This window comes from Marmota flaviventris, chromosome 7, assembly GCF_047511675.1.
Source record: "Marmota flaviventris isolate mMarFla1 chromosome 7, mMarFla1.hap1, whole genome shotgun sequence".
In the NCBI taxonomy this organism is placed as follows: Eukaryota; Metazoa; Chordata; class Mammalia; order Rodentia; family Sciuridae; genus Marmota; species Marmota flaviventris.
This window is the reverse complement of record NC_092504.1, coordinates 31,715,118-31,735,299: the sequence shown is the minus strand read 5'-3', so window position 1 is coordinate 31,735,299 and position 20,182 is coordinate 31,715,118. Positions and strand designations below refer to the sequence as shown.

The following is a 20,182-nucleotide window of genomic DNA, read 5'->3' as shown; positions in this document are numbered from 1 at the left end:
GATCTCTTTAATTATCCCAAATAGAAATTCTGTACCCATTAAGCAATAACTCATATCTTATCCCCTTAGAACCTCTATTTTACTTTAATTTGCCTATTGTAGTTTATCTCTTTTGTGTCTGGTTTATTTCATTTAGCATGTTTTTTTTTTAATTTTTATTTTTTATTTATTTTTGGTACTGGGATTTGAACCCAGGGGCACTCAATCACTTAGCCACATCCAAAGCCCCTTTAGAGATAAGGGTTTGCTGAATTACCTAGGGCCTCAACTGAGTTGCTGAGGCTGGCTTTGAACTCGCATCCTCCTGCCTCAGCCTCCCAAGCCATTGGGGTTACACACATGTGCCACTGCACCTGGCTTCATTTAGCATATTTTAAAGGTTCATCTATCTTGTAGTATGTCAGAACTTTATTACTTTTGTTTCCGCTGTTGACCGATGACGAATCCTTGTTTCCCCAATGTTGAAGTACAACACCAGAGAAACACAGGTCAGAGTGGAAAGTAGAAGTTTATTAAAGGACAGCAGAAAAGACTTCTCCCGGAGGAAGAAGGGGACCCAAGAGATGGAATCCATTGAAAGGCGAATGTGTTCCCCCTTTTATAGTTCTTTCAGTGATGGAATGTAGGTGGGAAGACCTGAAGGGTAGGGCACAGGTGGGCCAAAGAAGTAATCTGAGCAGGAAGGACTTTTGAGTCAGCATCTTCCAGTTTGCTGGGAGCTGTTTCATTAACACTTCTTTGGGATGGGCTCTGGGCCTTGGGGACATTAACAGTCCAAGAGTTGTTCTGCTTTTCCCGGAATTCATTCTCAACATGGCCTCCATTTTGGATCTTACTCGATATTAGACCCGATTTACCTAACTACACTGACTACCTAACTTTAAATCTGGCTTCACTTTCATAACTGAATAATATTTCTTTGTATGTATATCCCACATTTTATCTGTTGGACACTTGGGTTGTTTCTATCTCTTGGCCACTGTAAAATGTTAATATGAACATTTAGATCCCTGTTTCTAATCTTTTGGCTATGTACTTTAGAATAAAATTGCTGGGACACATGATCATTCTCTGTTGAATTTTTTTTAAGAACTGCTGTACTATTCTCCACAGTGGCTGTATAATTTTATATTCTTGCCAGCAATGTGTGAGAATTCAAGTTTCTCCATGTCTTTGCTAACTCTCACCGTTTTCCTTTTCAAAAATTGCCATGCTAGTCGGAGTAGAATGGTATTTCATGGTTTTGTTTAGCATTTCCTTGATAAATAATGATGTCAATGATTTTTTTTTCATATGCTTATTGCCAGTCCATTTATCTTCTTGAGAGCTGTCATTCAAGTTCAGTTGTCTGTGATTGTTGTTGAGTTTAAAACTATACATTCTGAATATTTAATCCTTTCAAAGTATTTGTCCAGTCCAAGATCATGGGACTTTCTTCCCCTATGTTGTCTTCTAAGAGTTTTATATTTTTAGCTCTTAAAGATTTTTTTATTTGTTTAAAGGTAATGCTTACATATAGTATAATAATCCAGCTTCATTCTTTTGCTTACGGATATACAATTTTTCTAGTGCCATTTGTTGAAGAGACTGTTATTTCCCCAGGGATTATTCTTGGCCCCCCTTTTCAAAAATAAATCACACAAATTGGCCACAGTGGTGATACCTCAGGTTATCAGTGATGAGTCCTGCCTCCCCACATGTTGAAGTTTGAACATTAGAGAAGCACGCTGATGCAAGCATATGAAGCAGGGTTTATTTAAAAAAGGGTAACAGACTTCTCCCCGGAGGGAGAAGGAGGCCATAGCTGGTATCCTAGTATCCAGAGAAACAAGGTTTTCTGCCCTTTTTATATACCCTAGGCTTCCTTTATTCTCCTGCCTTTCTTCCTTATCTTTCTCCTTCCTGCATACAGTGACTAGGCCCAGGAATGCTCTGTAGGAGAGCCCAAAGGTGGGAAACCTGTAGGCTGAAGGGGGCGGGGCTGGATGGAGTAGCAAAGGACACATTAACAACCTTATAGCTCCCTGTAGGGAGAGGAAATTCCTGGGACTGGTTATCTTGCTACTGGTTGGAGCAGGGGCTGGTTCTTGATAGGGGTGGTGGAAGAGCTCTAAAGGAATTAACATTTCAATCCCTCAGGGGACAGTCTCCAACTTCCTGAATTCACTCAAAATTGGCCTCCTTGATCCGACCTGATTTACACACACTGACTGTCTATCTAATTCTGGCTTCAGAGCATACACCTCTAATCCAGCAGCTCAGGAGTATCACAAATTCAAGTTCAAGACCAGCCTCAGCAACTTAGCAAAGCACTAAGCACCTCAATGAAACCCTGGCTCAAAAAGGCTGGGGATATAGCTCAGTGGCGGTGTATTATATTATATTTTATTTTTTATATATATATATATATATATATATATATAATTTATTATATTTTATAATATAAAAGGAATTATACAAGGGTTGTCTGGGTTCCCTATTCTGTTCCATTGCTCTATTTATCTATATTTGTCTAGGTTATGTAGGTTTATGGTTAAGTTTTGAACTTGGAGAATATGACTCTTCCAACTTTGTTCTTCTTTTCCAAACTCTGCTGAGACTTTTTAAACCTTTCCCAGAACTTGGCATTGCTCAGCATCAAAAACTTAATGAGCAAAAACTTAAATTTTTCTTTCTAAAAGCTAAATTTTTTCATTTGTCCATAGTCAACAGGTGAGAAGAATGGAAAATTGTGGTCTCCAGATGAAGAGGTGTCCCCTGAAGTACTAGCAAAGGTAAATTTGTGTAGGTCTTCATTACCTTTACTTGAAAGAAGGAATGTCCATAGGTAACTTTTTTTAACCTAACAATTAGCATTTTTCAGCAAGGTGCTTTATTTTAAAATCCATAGCAAAAAAAACCGCTTCTCATATTGTAGTTCTCATTGTTCCTTGTATATGTAAGTGTCTTTAGTCTGAATCAATTGTGGTAAGGCTGGTATACACAGGGATAGTTTGTGGAATGTTGGTGCTCAGAGGCGTCTTATAGATAGACTCACCAAAATCTACAAATGTATCATATTCACTTAGCAAAGACAGAGGTTGTTGTTTTAGTCAGATTTTTTGTTCCTGTGACTAAAAGGAATTTACCAGAGCAATTTTAGAGGAGGAAAAGGTTTATTAAGGGGCTCATGGTTTCAGAGGTCTTAGACTATGGACAGCTGACTCCATTCCTTGAGGATCTAGGTGAGGCAGGACATCATGGTGGAAGAGTATGGCTGTGAAAAGCAGTTTATGTGGGTGGTAATCAGGAAACAGTGACTCTACTTACCAGATACAAATATATACCCCAAAGCCACACCCCCAATGAACTACTCCCCACCCCCCCAGCCACACCCCACCTGCCTTTAGCAACAAACTCAGTTAATCACATCAGAGAGCTATTAACTGGTTAGGTTAAGGCTATGACACAATTGTTTCTTCAGACCTTCTTGCATTGTTTCACCTGTGACCTTTTGGAGGACACCTCACATCCAAACCATAACAGTTATTACAAAATTGGTGACTTTTGATAGATATAAATTGAATGTTATTAGAGCTAATTTTTTAAAGGGCTGGACTTGGAATTTAATATATGAGATTATTTCATTTTTTATAATCTGTTTTACTTCATAATCATGTATTCTATAAATTTAGTTTTCCTGATTATCAGTAAGTATACTGATACTAAGATCAAATAAATCTGGCTACAAATAATTATGGAAACCCCAATTTTTTTGGTGAGAATGTTAAGTAAGACTAAAGTACATTTCATGATTTATTCAGTTTTTCAATTGTATAAAAACAAAAGAGTAAAATATGAAATCCTGTCTAAATAGTTGCTTTTAATAAGAATAGTTTCAAATTTATTTTTAAATAGATTTTTTTATTTTTATTTGACACATAGTATTGTATATATTTACAGGGTAGGATGTGATTAATCAGTACATATATAATTTATAATCAAGTCAAGATAATTAGTTTAGACATTTATTATTTCTCTGGGCCGGGAACATCTTTCAACTAGCCATTTTGAAATACTAATTGTCAACTGGAGCTATCCTACTATGCTATAGAACATTATAAGTTATTCCTCCTATCCACCTGCATTCCTATAGCTGTTAGCCATCCTGTCTCCATCACCCTTCCTCAAACTTTCCCAGGGCCTAGTAGCCACTGTTCTAAATAGCTATTTTTAAATCATGTATTTTCAAATAATTTAAAAATCTTGGGCAACTGTTCTAGTGTCAAAAATCAGAGTTCAGGAGCTAGATGTTGCAAAATTTATTTATTCCAGTAATGTGTCTCAGTTGCCTTATCTGCTGAAAATAAGGAGCTCTGGGGAAAGTGCCTGGTACTGTAAATAGTGAATAAATACTAGTTTTTATTGTGACTGTTACTTATCACTTAAAGTTGTATAATAAAATTTGCAGATATATAACCTCAGTAAGCTCATTAATCTAATTATTAGAAATTATCTTCCCTTTAATTGGAATTGTAAGTTGCTTTCTTTTTTTAGCATGTTAATATTTTATAGGTACAGGCAATTAAACTTCTGGTAAGGTGGCTGTTGGGTATGAAAAACAACCAATCTAAATCTGCCAATTCAACTCTTCGGTTATTATCGGCGATGTTGGTTAGTGAGGGTGACCTGACAGAGCAAAAGAGGATCAGGTGAGATTTTTCTTCCTTTCCAATTTTTTTAGCTCAGAATATTTGGTAAGAGTTTGCATTGGAATTATTTACCTAATTAATATAGAATGTTGTAATTGCACTAGGTTCTCTGGAATTAAATCTTTAGTAGCCACTTGGGGTTTATATCTCTTAGAATACATTTATTTCAGTAATGTTTCTGTGTTTTTCTATGAACATAAAAGAACTAACTATAATCACTGTAGTCCAGTGTTACAGTTAACATCAAACCTTTGGTTCAAACAAAATTTGTTGAATTTCTACTCTGCAAAATCCCATGAAAAGCACTGCAGGGGGGGAAAAAAAAAACTAGATCTGTTATTGCAGGGCTTGAGTTGTGGCTCTGTAGTAGAGCACTTGCCTGGCATGTGAGACCCTGAGTTTGATCCTCAGCACAAGAAAGAGAAAGAAAGGAAAGAAAGAAAAGTCCATTGACAACTAAAAAATTATTTTAAAAAAGATCAGGTGTTGTCTTCAAGAAATTTGTCTTGTAGTAAAAAGTGAGAGAACAAGTTGTAGTGTCTTAAATATGAAGAAAATAATAATATCGATGGTACTTCAAAGAAGGAAGAGTTAAAGCCACCTAGTAGTTGAGGAAGAGACTGTATTCTACAGATACAAAGAAACAAAACAAATTGCTTTCTATTTCTACTCTTCAAGTCTTTTTAATTCCCATCTCTTTTGTGTTCTTTTTAAGATGGAAATAACACCCATTTTTTTCAATTGCTTTTTTTTTTCTTTCAAATTCTTGGTTTATCCCAGGCATGGTGACACACACCTGTAATCCCAGCTACTTGGGAAGCTGAGTTGGGAGGAACCCAAGTTCCAGCCAGGCCTGGGCAAATTAGTAAGATGCTGTTTCAAAATTAAAATAAAAGTGGCTGGGGATATAGATCAGTGGTAGAGTGCCCCTGGGTTTGATCCCCAGTATCCCATACCCCAGAAAAAAATCTTGGTTTACTTAGGGAGCAGGTGTACCAGTAGATATAAGTAAAGATTTCTGCTTATGAAGCATTCCTTCTTTAAAAAATTGTTTTAGAGGACAGAGATTTAATCATTTCTTTATGCATTTTGTATTTGCTGAGCACTATTAGATACCAGGTACTGCTGTGTGGGGTTGTATGTGTGTGAGTGTGTGTGTGTGTGTGTGTGTGCGTGTGTGTGTGTGTGTGTGAGAGAGAGAGGGAGGGAGGGTGTGTGGGTGGTTTTTTAATGCTGTATGTGTGTGTGTGTGTGTGTGTGTGTGTGTGGTTTTTTAATGCTGGGGTTAAACCCGGGGGCACTTTACACTGGACTACATCTCCAGCCATTTTTATTTTTTATTTTGAGACAAGATCTTGCTAAATTGCTGAGGCTGGCCTTGAACCTGGGATCTTCCTACCTTAATCCACCCCACCCCCCAAGTCACTAGGATTATAGACATGCTACAACAAGCCTTCCACCTGCTGTGTTATTTAAAGATATAAAAGTCCTTCCCTCCAAGGAATATGTAGTCTAGTTAGAGGAGATAAAATGAGCAATTACAATAGATGGTGCTAAATGCTTAAATAAAGTAAGCCAAGGGTTAGCCTTTTATGAATAGAGTGATGATGATTAGAGCTGGGTTAGGGATGTGAGAAGATTAAATGTAGGATTACTGTATAGTATATAGTAATGAGCTCATACAAATCAATCACACATATGCAGAATCCCCACTAAAGATGAAGACTAAATATAATCACTTGACCTGAAAAAAAAAAAAAGTTTAACATCACTACATGCAGTTAAAACAATTTAAATTTAAGTGATCATCCGTTTGCCTACCAAATCAAGAAGAAAAAATATTTTTAAAGCAATTTTTGTTTAGTAGAATCAGGCAAATGGCTTCTGTCATTACTCCTGTGAGTGGTATCTAGATCCTTAGAAATGTTCTTATCCAGCTAGGCACAGTGGTGTGTATTTATAATCCCAACTACTCAGGAGGCTCAAGTGGCAGGATGGCAACTTGGATGAGCCTCGGTAATATAGTAAGACCCTTTCTCAAAATTAAAATTAAAAAGGCTGAGGCTGAGCGCAGCGCAGGCCTGCATACCTGTAATCCCAGCAGCTCGGGAGGCTGAGTCAAGAGGATAGTGAGTTCAAAGTCAGCCTCAGCACAGGCAAGGCACTAAGCAACTCAGTAAGACCCTGTCTCTAAATAAAATACAAAAGGGCTGGGGATGTGGCTCAGTGGTCCAATGCCCCTGAGTTCAATCCCTAGTAGCATGCCTCCTCCATTCCACCTTACCCCACCCCACCCACACTGCCAAATAGTTCTTATCCTTTAACCCAGTATTTTCACATTTGTGAAATAATAAAAATATACACACAAATGTAGCAAACCAAGTTTTTCCAGCACTATTTATGAGAAAAAATAAGGGAATGAATAACCATGGACAAATATCATGGACTTTTAAATTTTTCTTGTAACATGGTGTTAGCTTGGACTCTAGAATTAGAAACAACTCAGTATTCCATTTATTATCTCTGTGAACTTGTGTAAAGTACTTGATTTTTCTAAGCCCCAATGACTCATCTTATAGAAAATTATTCTGGGACAAAATAAGCATTAAAATAATACCTCTTATTTTCATTCATTCATGATTTATCTGCTAGAGAAGCTATTTGAGTGGTCTCAATGTTACCAGTGCTCTTTGTTTGTTTGTTTGTTTGTTTTGGTACTGGGGATTTAACCAGGGTGGTGTATCACTGGTCTATGCTGTAATCCCAGCATCCAGTAACCCCCTTTTGTTTTTTTATTTATTTTTTTACTTAGTGAGACAAGGTCTCACTATGTTGTGAAATTCTCAAGCTTCAGCTTCCTTAGTCATTGGGATTACAGGCATGTGCAATCAATCAGTACTCAAGTCTAATAATCCAATTATCTTAGTATGCCATATTTCTTCCTCTTATATGCTAAGCAAAAGTCCCAGTAGATTCAAACCAACTTTTCTTCCCATTTCCTAAAGTCTTCAAAATAAAAAGTCAGGCATGGTGGTGCGTACCTGTAATGCTAGCTACACAGGAGACTGAGGCAGGAATATCACAATTTCCAGGCCAGTGTTGGCAATTTAGTGAGACCCTGTCTCAAAATAAAAAAGAGAAAGGATATTGATCCTTTGTTTTGCATACATATTTATGTATATTTTTTATTCTCTTTTCACACACAAAAAAAAGCTTAGTGGTAGAGTGCCCCTGGGTTCTGTCCTGAGTACTATAAAACAAAAAGAAAGAAAGAAAAAAAATTGAAATAGGAAGATTATCGTTCATCCCATTCATTGTCACATATTATCATTTACATTACATAAGTTTATGGAGTGAAGGTGAGAGTGCCAAGCCCTCATAGATTCCCTTTAAAAACTTCATTTTCTGGAAGGAGGTTGGCCCCAGGTACTAGTACTAAGGTAGACACTGGCTCTTAATCTCTGTATCTATTCCTTTGAGTTATTTGTGTGATACTACTTCCCTCCTAACTGCTTCCCTGACATTTCATCAGACATTGTAAGATTAAGCTAGATATCCATTATGTGTATATGTATGTATATGCATAGACAATGTAGGAAATAGGTTTATTTCTTTATATACCTTTATTTTTATTTATTATTTTATGTAGTGGTGAGGCTCTAACCCATGCCTCCCTCACACCTGCTATGTGAGCCCTCCACCACTGAGCCACAACCCCAGCCCAAGAAAATAGATTTAAAATTGATACTGGATGTTTTTTAATTCTTTAGTTGTTTTCATTTTTTAAATCACATTTTCTATAATGATTATATATTCTTGATATCCTGATGTAAATTGCTCTTTCTAATATTATAAATAGTTTGATTGTAAGAGTAAGCAAAATTAGGGCTAGGTATGTGGCTCAGTGGTAGACTGCTTGCCTAACATGCATGAGGCCTTGGGTTCAGCCCTAGCACCACCACCCCCCCACCCCCCCCCCACACACACACACACAAAGTAAAGTTGTTTAGCTGTGTGGATTAAGCTAGAGCATGATGAGAAAGGAAGGTAGATAAATTTGTTAACACAAAGTCATAGTGATTTTAGCCTTTTTCCCTTTACGTGAAGTTCATGGACTCAAAGTAGCTTTCCTGTATCTGTACAGTATATTATTTTAAGCATAAATTTTACCCTGTGTATCATACACTCAAAAAGGGATCAAAGCACTTTTATGAATGATAATGGTTATAGGAAATGTTTATTTCTTTTTTGTTTGTTTATAGTAAATCTGATATGTCTCGCTTGCGATTAGCTGCTGGTAGTGCCATAATGAAGCTTGCTCAGGAACCTTGTTACCATGAAATTATTACTCCAGAACAATTTCAACTCTGTGCACTTGTTATTAATGTAAGTAACAATTTTTTTTTGCCATGTATATCTCTTCAAAATTAAATTCATTTACTTTAATATAACTGCAAGTCCATTTAATATATTGATATATGCACTAAAGAGATTGCTATTTTATTCCCCTAACATAATTATCATTTTACAAAACAAAACAGAAATGCTGAAATTGCTCCCCTTTTTGGTAAATGTTTGCCAATTTTTAAGTGTTTTTGTTTCTATGCTGCTATAGGATGAGTGTTACCAAGTAAGGCAGATATTTGCTCAGAAGCTGCATAAGGCACTTGTAAAGTTACTGCTCCCATTGGAGTACATGGCGATCTTTGCCTTGTGTGCCAAAGATCCTGTGAAGGAGAGAAGAGCACATGCACGACAGTGTTTACTAAAAAACATCAGTATACGCAGAGAATACATTAAACAGAATCCTATGGCTACTGGTAAGTACTTGACAGTTCCCAGTGTGACAGATCTTGACAATGGAATAATTTTTGAGAGAGGCAGTCTTATATTCCTATTGTAATTTATAATAGCACTGGGAGTTTTATAAAATGTTATCATTGTACTTAAGATGAGCTTAAAAACTGATAACCCTGGGTTTTGAGTCCTGATTATTTATACTGCACACTGTTTTGGGTAATTGTATATATAGTTTGATTTGAACACATTTCTCAGATATCAGGGTAAATAATTTTTTCCTATATTTCAAATATCTTTAAGCTTGAATATCTTTCGAAATTAAAGTATAAGTATTTTAGTGTCTTCTAAATATCATGTTGCTTCTAATTTACAAATAACTGAGGGGAAAAGTGGAAACTGAATCACCAAAGTGGTTAGAACTCATAAGAAGGAATTTATATAAAATCACTGTTATTAATAATGATATTTTATACTTTAGAGAAATTATTATCACTGTTGCCTGAATATGTAGTTCCATACATGATTCACCTGCTAGCCCATGATCCAGATTTTACAAGATCACAAGATGTTGATCAGCTTCGTGATATCAAAGAGTAAGTCTTTTTTTGATTTTTTGTTTCCTAATTCTTTGCAGTTACTTAATTGTCTATGTATTTGAAATAAGTTATTTTAGTTTTTATAATATGGGATTTTTACTGTTTATATTACGATAACCTTCAATTTAATAATTTACAAAGGGACTGGGGATGTGGCTCAAGCGGTAGCGCGCTCGCCTGGCATGCGTGCGGCCCAGGTTCGATCCTCAGCACCATATACAAACGAAGATGTTGTGTCCGCCAAAAACTAAAAAATAAATATTAAAATTTAAAAAAAATAATAATAATTTACAAAGTTACAAAGCCATGAGATAATTTTTTTTCCCCATGGACTGGGGAATGTAGCTCAGTGGAAGAGCATTTCCCTAGCATGTGCAAAACTCTGGGTTCTATCCCTGTCACTTCTGCGAGAAAAAAAATTATCATCTTAAAACTAACATTTATGTGCGACCTCAAAAGATAATACCTTCAAAATATGTACCCATACACAGAATAGTCTGTGGTAGATCTATAAACAAGTAAAAACACTGAATCAAAATGTGCTGTTTATGTAAAATAGAGCTTCGTATATGATGCAGCGTGACAGTAAAAGGGGGCTGAGGATTATCTACAAATGGCCTCTAAGAAACTTTAAATCACTATTTTTTTAAATTTAGTTGTAGGTGGACACAATACCTCTTATTTTATTTATTTATATTTTGTAGTGCTGAAGATTAAACCCAGTTATTCACACATGAAAGGCAAGCACTCTACCACTGAGCCACAACAGCAGCCCTAAATCACTATTTTCTTTCTTTCCCCATTGCCGCATTTTTCTTTTGCACTCTTGAAATGGTACTTCATCTTATATTTAAAGTATCAGTTTGATTGTGTGGGACATTAAGTCTAATCCTAAACTTAAGAACTCAGCATTTTTTTAAGAACTCAACATTTTATGTCTATTTCCTACAACTTTGGTCACTAAAATGGTCTTAAAATCTTTACAATTAGAAGAGATGTTGGTTGGATGCCATGGTACCTGTGCAAGTTCAAGGCCAGCCTGGGTAATTTAGCGAGACCCCATCTCAAAATAAAAACAAAAGAGTTAGGGGTATAGCTCAGTAATAGAGTGGTCCTAGGTTTAATCCCCAGGGCCAGGGCGGAAAAAAAAGTAATTCATTTGGTCACTTCTGTAATTCCAGAAACACAAGAGGCTGAGGCAGGAGGATCACCAGTTCAAGGTCAGGCTCACCAGTTTAGTTTAGCAACTTAGTAAAACCCTGTCTCAAAATTAAAAATAAATAAAAAGGGCTGGGGATGTAGCTCAATGGCAAAGTACCCCTGAGTTCAATTCCCAAAGCAGGACAGTTATAAAAGAATTAAACTTAAAAGTAAGCCAGGCATGGTACTGAGCCTGTAGTTCCAGTACTAAGGAAGATAAGACAGGAGGATCACTTGAGCCCAGCAGTTAGAGTCTAGCCTGAGCAAAATAGCCAAACTACATCTTTTGTTTAAAAAAAAAGCATTGATATGGGAAAAGTAATTAAGTTTGTGGAGTAATTGGAATTATAGTTAAAATCAGTGGTGTATATTTTTGGTTCTATCTAGCATGTAACACTGTTGAGTGTCCTGTATTACCATGTAATTTCTTATCCAGATATATGATTTAACTTTTTGATAGTATCCTATAATAAATAAAAGTTTTTAATTTTAATGAAGGTTAGTTATTTTTCTTTTGTTTGCCTATATTTTGTTTTCATATAAGAATCCAAATTCATAAAGATTTTCTACTGTGTTTTCTTCTAAGATTTTTTAATAATGTTAGCTCTTAAAATAAAATCTTTAATTCATTTTGAATTGGTTTTTGTATATGGCACTTTTTTTTTTTTTTGATGGTTGGGTATTAGAACCCAGGGCTTGTGCATCCGAGGCAAACACTCTACCAACTGTGCTATATCCCCAGCACCAGACACATTCTTTTGCTTATGAATATCATTTTTCCCAGCACCATTTGTTAAAGAGATTTTTTTTTTTCCCTAAAAGTTGGTTTGGCACCCTTATCATAAATCATTTGGTCAGCTGGAAAGATAGCCCCATACTAGAGTGCAAAGCCCTGGGTTCAGTCCCCAAAGTTTCAAATTGAGAAATGTGAGTCCTTCTAGTTTTCTTCTTTTTCAAGATTGTTATGGCTTTAAAGTTTCACATGAATTTTAGGATGCTATTAGCATAGGATTTCTTTCTTTTCACTTAGGTCTTTTAAGTTTTTTGTTCAGCAGTGTTTTGTAGTTTTCAAAAGTTTGTACATGTTTCACCCCTCTAATATTTCATTTTTATTTATGCTATATTAATGAAACTGTTCTCTTAATATACATTTTGGCTCATTCATTATTAATGTAGAGAAATCATTTTGTTATGCACATTTGCTCAATTCATTTATTGACTCTTTGACAATTATGTTTTGTTTTTTGCTTTTTTGATGGTTTGGGAGTTTTTATTATTGTTGTTGTTATTGTTGTTTTGGTTTTGGTGCTAGGTATTTAATGCAGGGCACTCATCCCCAGCCCTTTTTTTATTTTGAGATAGGGTCTCTCTAAATTGCTGAGGCTGGCTGTGAACATGCAGTCTCTTGCCTCAGCCTCCTGAGCCGCTGGGATTACAGGGCATGTACACTGCGCCCAGGTTTTCTATGGATTCTTTAGGGTTCTCTATACATACACAATCGTATCTGCAAATACAATTTAGATACCTGTTATTTCTTTCTCTTGCCCAAATTGCTTTGACTAGCGATTCTGGTATGAAGTGATAAAAGCCAGCATCCTCAACTTGCTTTTAATTTCAGGGAGAAAATTCAGTCTTTCACCACTGAATGTGTTGTTAACAATGAGGTTTTTTGTTTGTTGGTTTGTTGGTTTGTTTTTTCGTTTTGTTTTAATGCAAGTCACTTTTATTTAGTTCTAACTTTTTCTGTAAATAGAAACAAACAGTATTGCAAATGTCACATTGGGAAAATTACTGTGCATGTGTCATGAATTCATTTGAGTTCACTAGGTCATTTTTTTCAGTAATAGATACATATTCACTCTCATATAAACCAGATATTACCAATGAGATGACTTTTTATAATATCCCATTGAGTTACAATGGCCACATAATAGAACACACAGACTTGGCTTTTTTGCTGAAGGGGTCATTCAGAGTTTTCTACTGCAGTTAGATATTGGTTTTTCCCAACATAGACATCATCCCATTGCTATGGCTAACTGCATTTTTCTTCCTAGCCTTTGACAATTCACCAATATACCAGGGCCAGGTCTTCTATCGAAAATCAGACAAACAATCCAAACTCTTCTGAAGTGTACCCAGTAGCACTGCCCTCATTCTCCGACAGACACACAATCCCCTCACTTTTCTTCACTCCTTTTCTGTTCATTTAATCTACCATGCATGAAAAAAAAATGATTATTTATAAGCTGTAGTAAACCACACATGCTTTGTTTACATGATAAGTCATCTTAATTATGAAGTTAGATAAAATTTCCTTTACAAAATTTTAAGATAGTTTATTCCAGGTGAACTTCAAAATGGATCCATTTTCAAGAATGACCACTTGTTGGGGGAGAGGTTGGTTTTTTTATTTAACCCCTTCTTAAACTCTGACAATGAGACCAATTATTTTGTCTTCTTCACTGCATCAGAATCATTCAGAATACTGGTTAAAAATGTCACCTCCCAGACTTCATACTATAGACCCGCACTGCACATCCAGTAGAAGTAGAACATGAGTCCCATATGTAATTTTAATGTCCTAGTAGTCATTCACTGACTGTGACTGAGCTATAGAGGGAAGGAGCCAAGCAGCTTCCCTGTTCCTGTTCCTCTGTTCTCTTGGCCCTGTTCCTAGTCCAAGGCCACCTAAGAGGCTAGGGGTTGCTCTCTGTGCTAGGCAGTACCTGAAACTCTGACCTGGCAGGGAGTAGGGTTGGGGTGGGGGAATCCTTCTATGGATCTACAGCAGTACAGCCAGAAAGATACCAGCTGTGGGGGTTTTTGTTTTTCTTTTGGGGGTACAGTGAATTGAGCCCAGGGGTGCCGATCTGTATCTCCAGGCCTTTTTATTTTTTATTTTGAGACAGTGTCTTGCTAAGTTGCTGAGAACTTGAACCTGCATTCCTCCTTCCTTAGGCTCCTGAGTCCTTGGAATTACAAGTGTGTACCCCTGTTCCAGCTTAGCTGTGGGGTTTTTATATGTTGCCTTTCTCATGTTGAGGAAATTATCTTCTAATCCTAATTTATTAAGTGCTTTTATCATAAGCAGTCCCCACTTTCTTCCTCATATACCTCTCTGGCTTCAGTGTCTAATAGGGACTCAGCATTCTAAACAGTTGATTCTGATTTTTTTTTTTTTTCTTAGTATAATAGTTATTTTATCTTTGTGGCAGACACCTGAAGCTTCCTACTCTGCCGTTTTTTTTTTTTTTCTTACATCAGTAGCAATATATTTATGGAAAAAAAAAATCATACTTAAGTTAGCCTTTAGTGTTTAATAATATTTGTTCCTTATCATAGTGATATTCAATATGAAAATATGTTAAAAAGAAGAAAATATTTATAATTATATATCCCCAAAACCCATTGCTGCTATTAACACTTTGTTCTGTATCTTTCTATACTTCTAATATTCTTAGTTGTATATGGACACAATAACTTTATTTTTTATATAGTGCTGAGGATTGAACCCAGTGCCTCACACGTGCTAGGCAAGCACTCCACCACTGAGCCACAACCCCAATCCTCTTTCTACGCTTTTTAATCCTTCTTTCTTTCTTCCTTTCTTCCTTCCTTCCTTCCTTCCTTCCTACCTACCTACCAGAGAACCCAGGGGCACTTAACCACTGAGAAACATCTGTAGCCCTTTTTATATTTTGAGATAAGGTCTCACTAAGTTGCCTAGGGCCAAGCTAAATTGGTGAGACTGGCATCCAGCTTATGATCTTCCTGCCTTAGCTGCAGCATCTCTGGGATTACAGGTGTATGCCACCATGCTTGGTTTAAGAGAGAATTTTATTTATTTTTTGGTACCAGGGATTGAACAGGGACACTCAATCACTGAGCCACATCCTCAGCCTTATTTTGTATTTTATTAGAGACATAGTCTCACTGAGTTGCTTAGTTTGCTGAGGCTGGCTTTGAACTCATGATCCCCCTGTCTCAGCCTCCTGAGCTGCTGGGATTACAGGCCTGTGCCCCTGCACCCAGCATGAGAGAATTTTTTAGTTTTAGGTGGATACAATATCTTTATTTTATTTTATTTTTATGTGGTGCTGAGGATCAAAGCCAGTGCCTCACGCATGCCAGGCGAGCGTGCTACCACTTGAGCCACATCCTCAGCCCCAGAGAGACTTTTTTATAAAGACCTATAGAATGAAGGTATAGATTAGTGGTAGGTACTTGCTTAGCATGCCCAAGGCCCTGTGTTTGATCCTCTGCAGTGAAGTAATTCGGGTAAAAGCCATACTGCCAAATGATGAGAACTAGAAATAAGGTAGGCAAATCTTTGAAGATTCAAATTAGCTGTGAATAGGGAGGGAAGAAACCAACAAAAGTCTTCTAGAAAGAAGACAGAGAAGGTGGGATATGATTTGCAGGTAAAGAAAATAATGGTGGTAATATATTGAGGTGGGGTCTCCAAAAGGAAGAATGGATTCGATCCTAAGGATATATAAAGGTGAAGGAAGAAGAATAAAAATAATTTCCAAGGGCTGGGGATATAGCTCAGTTAGTAGAGTGCTTGCCTTGCAAGGGTTCAATCCCTATCACATAATAATAATAATTTTCTGGGGCTGGGGGTGTGGCTCAGGCGATAGCGCGCTCGCCTGGCATGCATGCGGCCCGGGTTCGATCCTCAGCACCACATACAAACAGATGTTGTGTCCGCCGAAAACTAAAAAATAAATATTAAAATTCTCTCTCTACCGCTCTATCTCTCTCACTCTCTCTTTAAAAAAATAATAATAATAATAATTTTCAAAATTAGTGTTAAAAAATTGAGAAAGTTTCATCTAATGGATTTTATTTCTGTATATCAAAGGAACAGGATATTTGCTGGTAGGTGAAGGTGAAAGAATCATAAATATGAGTAGAAGATAAAAAATAGCTACTGAAGGGTCTGGGGTTGTGGCTCAGTAGTAGAGTGCTTGCCTCGCATGTGTGAGGCACTAAAGTTTGATCCTCAGCACCACATAAAAATAAATAAACAAAATAAAGGTTAAAAAAAAAGAAAATAGCTACTGTAGACGGATACAATGGTACACACCTGTAATCTCAGTGACCTGGGAGGCTGAGGCAGGAGAGTCACCAAGTTTAAGGCAAACCTTGGCAATTTAGTAAAACACTGTCTGAAAATCTTAAATTTATAGTTAAACTTCTCAGGTGCATAATTTTTCTCTAGTAGTTAAACATTCTGGATGTAGGTGCCAATAAGCCAAACACTTGGATTGTTTCAGGTTTTGAATTTTAAGGCAAGTATACCAACAGGAAAATTGTAAGGGAGTTGAGACTGTTTTGGAGAGTGATTAAAATGTTGACTCAAGTAATATAAACGAGAAAGGGAATAATGAAGAGAAGATGCAGGAGTAGAAAGCCAAGAAGGTTAGAGTTGAGGAATTAGCAAGGCCAGGGGCTGGGAGGGTCTCATGAGGTCAAAGACCATGGATTTAATAGTAGAATTATTTGGAGGACAACTGAAAAGGAGGTCTGGAGAAAGTGGAATGTTGGGATTAAGAAATCACAGGGAGGTTGATAGATGACATTGATAAGGAGAGGATAGGAGACATAGCCAGATGGTGTAAGCTTCCTAGGAAAATTGTAACACAAACAGAAAAACTGGAATCAGCAGTAAGGAAGATAGAAGCTGAACCTATTCTCCCACTCTAAGCATGAACATCTAGTAGAATAAGTGGGTATAACTTAAGGGAATTGCAGAGCAAGTATTTTGGGGAGCAGCTGAGGAGCTTGGTTTCAGTTGTGATAAAACGCTGAAGTGAACATTCACTAAAATTTGTTTTCTATGGAAAGTACATTTCAGAAAGCTCAGTGAAAAGACTTGGAAAGGAAATGGATAAGGAAAGAAGCACAGCTTTACAGGAGTCCAGAGGATGGGTTAAAATTAGCAATTACATTTAATAATTTTTTTATCCTGAATTAACATACTTCTTTCCAGTTGATTCAGTAAGTAAAGTCTATGTTTCATTGGTACATATTATAGCCTTTACATATATATTCATATTTAAAATCTTACTGTGTGGTTTTTAATGTAATAGTTCTGTCTAAAAGGATCAAAGACTCGTCAAATTAATAGAAACTCAGAATTCTGAACCCAAAGAATTAATGATTTCAGCGTTCACATAAACAAAGAATTCCTCAGACTTGTAGAATGCATGAGTCCTGTGTTGTTCATCTTAGTCCAGCACATAATTGCTCAGATAACTTAGGTTAGTTATGTTGCATTTTTGTTAAAAGTATAAAATCAGACTTGGTTTTAGTCTTTTTTTGTTGTTGTTGTTGTTTTCTTTTAATTTCTGTGACCTCTTAGGGAAGTTTACACCTTTTGAGAAGTTCTATTAGCTGGTTGTTGTTGTTCTCATATTTATTGTCTTTCCTATTCTCCTTTATTTGATTTTCTAGAATTGAAACAACCATCTAGATCTAACTAGAGTTAACTATTTGACAAAGTTAATAAGTATTACAGAAGCTACCAATATTCATTTAAATGATTAAGCTAGTCTCTTAAAATATTTACATGAAATATATGCAGAGTTCATACAGAATATCATTAATTCTCTCCCATTAATGGAGAAACACAGTAGCCCTACATATAAATCATCCTGGCAATTAAAAAAAAAAAATTGAAGGGGATTGAAGCCAGGAGCACTCTACTTATATACCCAGTCCTTTTTATTTTTTTATTTTGAGACAGGCTCTCCCTAAATTACCAAAGCTGGCCTCAAATTTGCAGTCCTGCCTCAGGTTTCCAAGTTGCAGGGATTACACATGTGTAGCTCTTCCTGGTAATTTATTAGAAACAAGTTCTGGCCAGGCACCATGGTCCACACCTGTTATCCCTCTGAAGGCTGAGGCAGGAGGATCGAAAATTCAGAGCCAGCCTCAGCAACTTAGCAAGGCCCTTAGAAACTCAGTAACACCCTTTTTGTCTCTAAATAAAACACAGAAAAGGCTGGGGATATTGCTCAGTGGTTAAGTACCCCTGGGTTTAATCCCCCATACCAAAAAATAAAAATAAAAAAGAAAGAAACAAGCTCTGCCCCCAGATTTGTCAAATATAAGTTCCCCAAGTGATTCTAATGTTCAGCCTGATTTAGGGTTTACTTTTACTGTGTTGCATTCATATGCTTTATGTATTGATGAGTGTATAGTAACAAGTACAAAACAGCAAAATTGATTTAAGATATAATTATTTAGCTAAGTGGCTTGTTATCGCGCACACCAGCCTCCTACTACATGCAATTCAGATTTGGATCTCAGCAGAATTCAATACCAATTATAAACCTCCATATCTCAGTCAGTATGTCAAAACTCTGGCTGGTTCTGTTTTGCTCATCATGTTCAGTGTTAGACATGTCAGACAATCTAAATGTTTACCAGATAACTATAGTGTGAGTTTTTATATGCTTCATGCAGATGTCAGAATTTCTCATGTTATGTTTTCATTTTTTTTTTCTTTAATTGTGGATGGAGACAATACCTTTGTTTTATTTGTTTGTTTGTTTATTTATTTTGAGGTGGTGCTGAGGATGGAACCCAGCGCCTCATACTTGTAAACAAGGGCTCTGCCACTGAGCCACAATCCCAGCCCTATGTTTTCATTTTTTAATATATTATTTTCCACTTGAATGTAATAGACTAATATACTTCTTACTTACTAAGAGTAGAGTTTCTTTATTTTTTTATTTGATTACATTCTGACAACAGACCTTTCCAATAGGATATTTATTTCATTAAGCAAAAGCACTTACATTTTTGTCTCCTTAATATTTTTACAATTTAGGTGCCTGTGGTTCATGCTTGAAGTTTTAATGACAAAGAATGAAAATAATAGCCATGCCTTTATGAAGAAGATGGCAGAGAACATCAAGCTAACCAGAGATGCCCAGTCTCCAGATGAAACCAAGACAAATGAAGTAAGATGAGTATTAGGCCAGAGGATATTAAGATGTCATAGAAAAATAAATCAACTCCTTTTTTCTGATCATTACATAATTTTAATCGCAGAATATTTATTTATTTATTTTGATGTCTTCACTTTTATTTATTTATTTTGATGTGGTGCTGAGGATCAAACCCAAGGCCTCACGCATGCAAGGCAAGCACTCTACCGCTGAGCCAAAACCCCAGCCCTTGCAGAATATTTATTAAAATATACTCAGGGTCAGGTTTTTTTCTTTTGTTTGTTTTTTGTTTTTTAAATTTTTTTTCTTTTTTTGGTAGTAGATGGACAAAATTCTTTTATTTTTATGTGGTCCTGATGATCAAACCTAGTGCTTCACATGTGTTAGGCAAGCATTCTACCACTGAGCTACAGCCCCAGCCCCTTATTGCTTTTTATCACAAAAAAAAAAAAATTTGTTATTTAGGGGCTTGGGGGAGGGGTTCTGTTTGGTTGGTTGGCTTCTTTTGTTTTTGGCTTTTGGTTTTTTGCAGTGCTGGTGATTGAACCCAGTGCCTTTTGCATGCCAAGCAAATGCTCTACCACTGAGCGACATCCCCATCCCTATTTTGGGATATTTAGTACTCTTTAATAAAAAAGGCTGGGGTTGTAGCTCAGTGTTAGAGCACTTGCCTACATGTGTTAGGCACTGGGTTCGATTTTCACCACCAGATTTTTAAAAAATAATTAATTAAATATAGGTATTGTGTCCATCTGCAACTGAAAAAAAAAAAAAACAATTTAAAAAAGGCATCAAAGTATCTGCAAAGCAAGAGGATACAAACTAATAGTATTTGGACTGAGAATATAGCTCAATGATAGAGCCTTTGCCTCTCATACTCCAAGCTCTAGGTTGTATCCTCAGCACCACTACAGGTGGGAGGGATCCAAAA

General features: G+C 36.4%; 1 protein-coding gene across 4 annotated transcripts in view; it reads left to right on the top strand.

Annotated features, from left to right (window-relative positions):
• Positions 1-20,182, top strand: part of Pds5a (PDS5 cohesin associated factor A) — a 143,223-nt gene that overhangs the window by 108,447 nt on the left and 14,594 nt on the right. For 3 of the 4 annotated variants that reach the window (XM_027938542.2, XM_071614226.1, XM_071614225.1), the window contains exons 22-27: positions 2,706-2,774; positions 4,555-4,691; positions 8,954-9,077; positions 9,307-9,511; positions 9,970-10,084; positions 19,131-19,263. In XM_027938542.2, coding sequence (XP_027794343.1) covers positions 2,706-2,774; positions 4,555-4,691; positions 8,954-9,077; positions 9,307-9,511; positions 9,970-10,084; positions 19,131-19,263 — 783 coding nt within the window. Of the gene's footprint in view, positions 1-2,705; positions 2,775-4,554; positions 4,692-8,953; positions 9,078-9,306; positions 9,512-9,969; positions 10,085-19,130; positions 19,264-20,182 lie in introns of those variants that run through there. The other variant, XM_071614227.1, reaches the window with a different exon arrangement.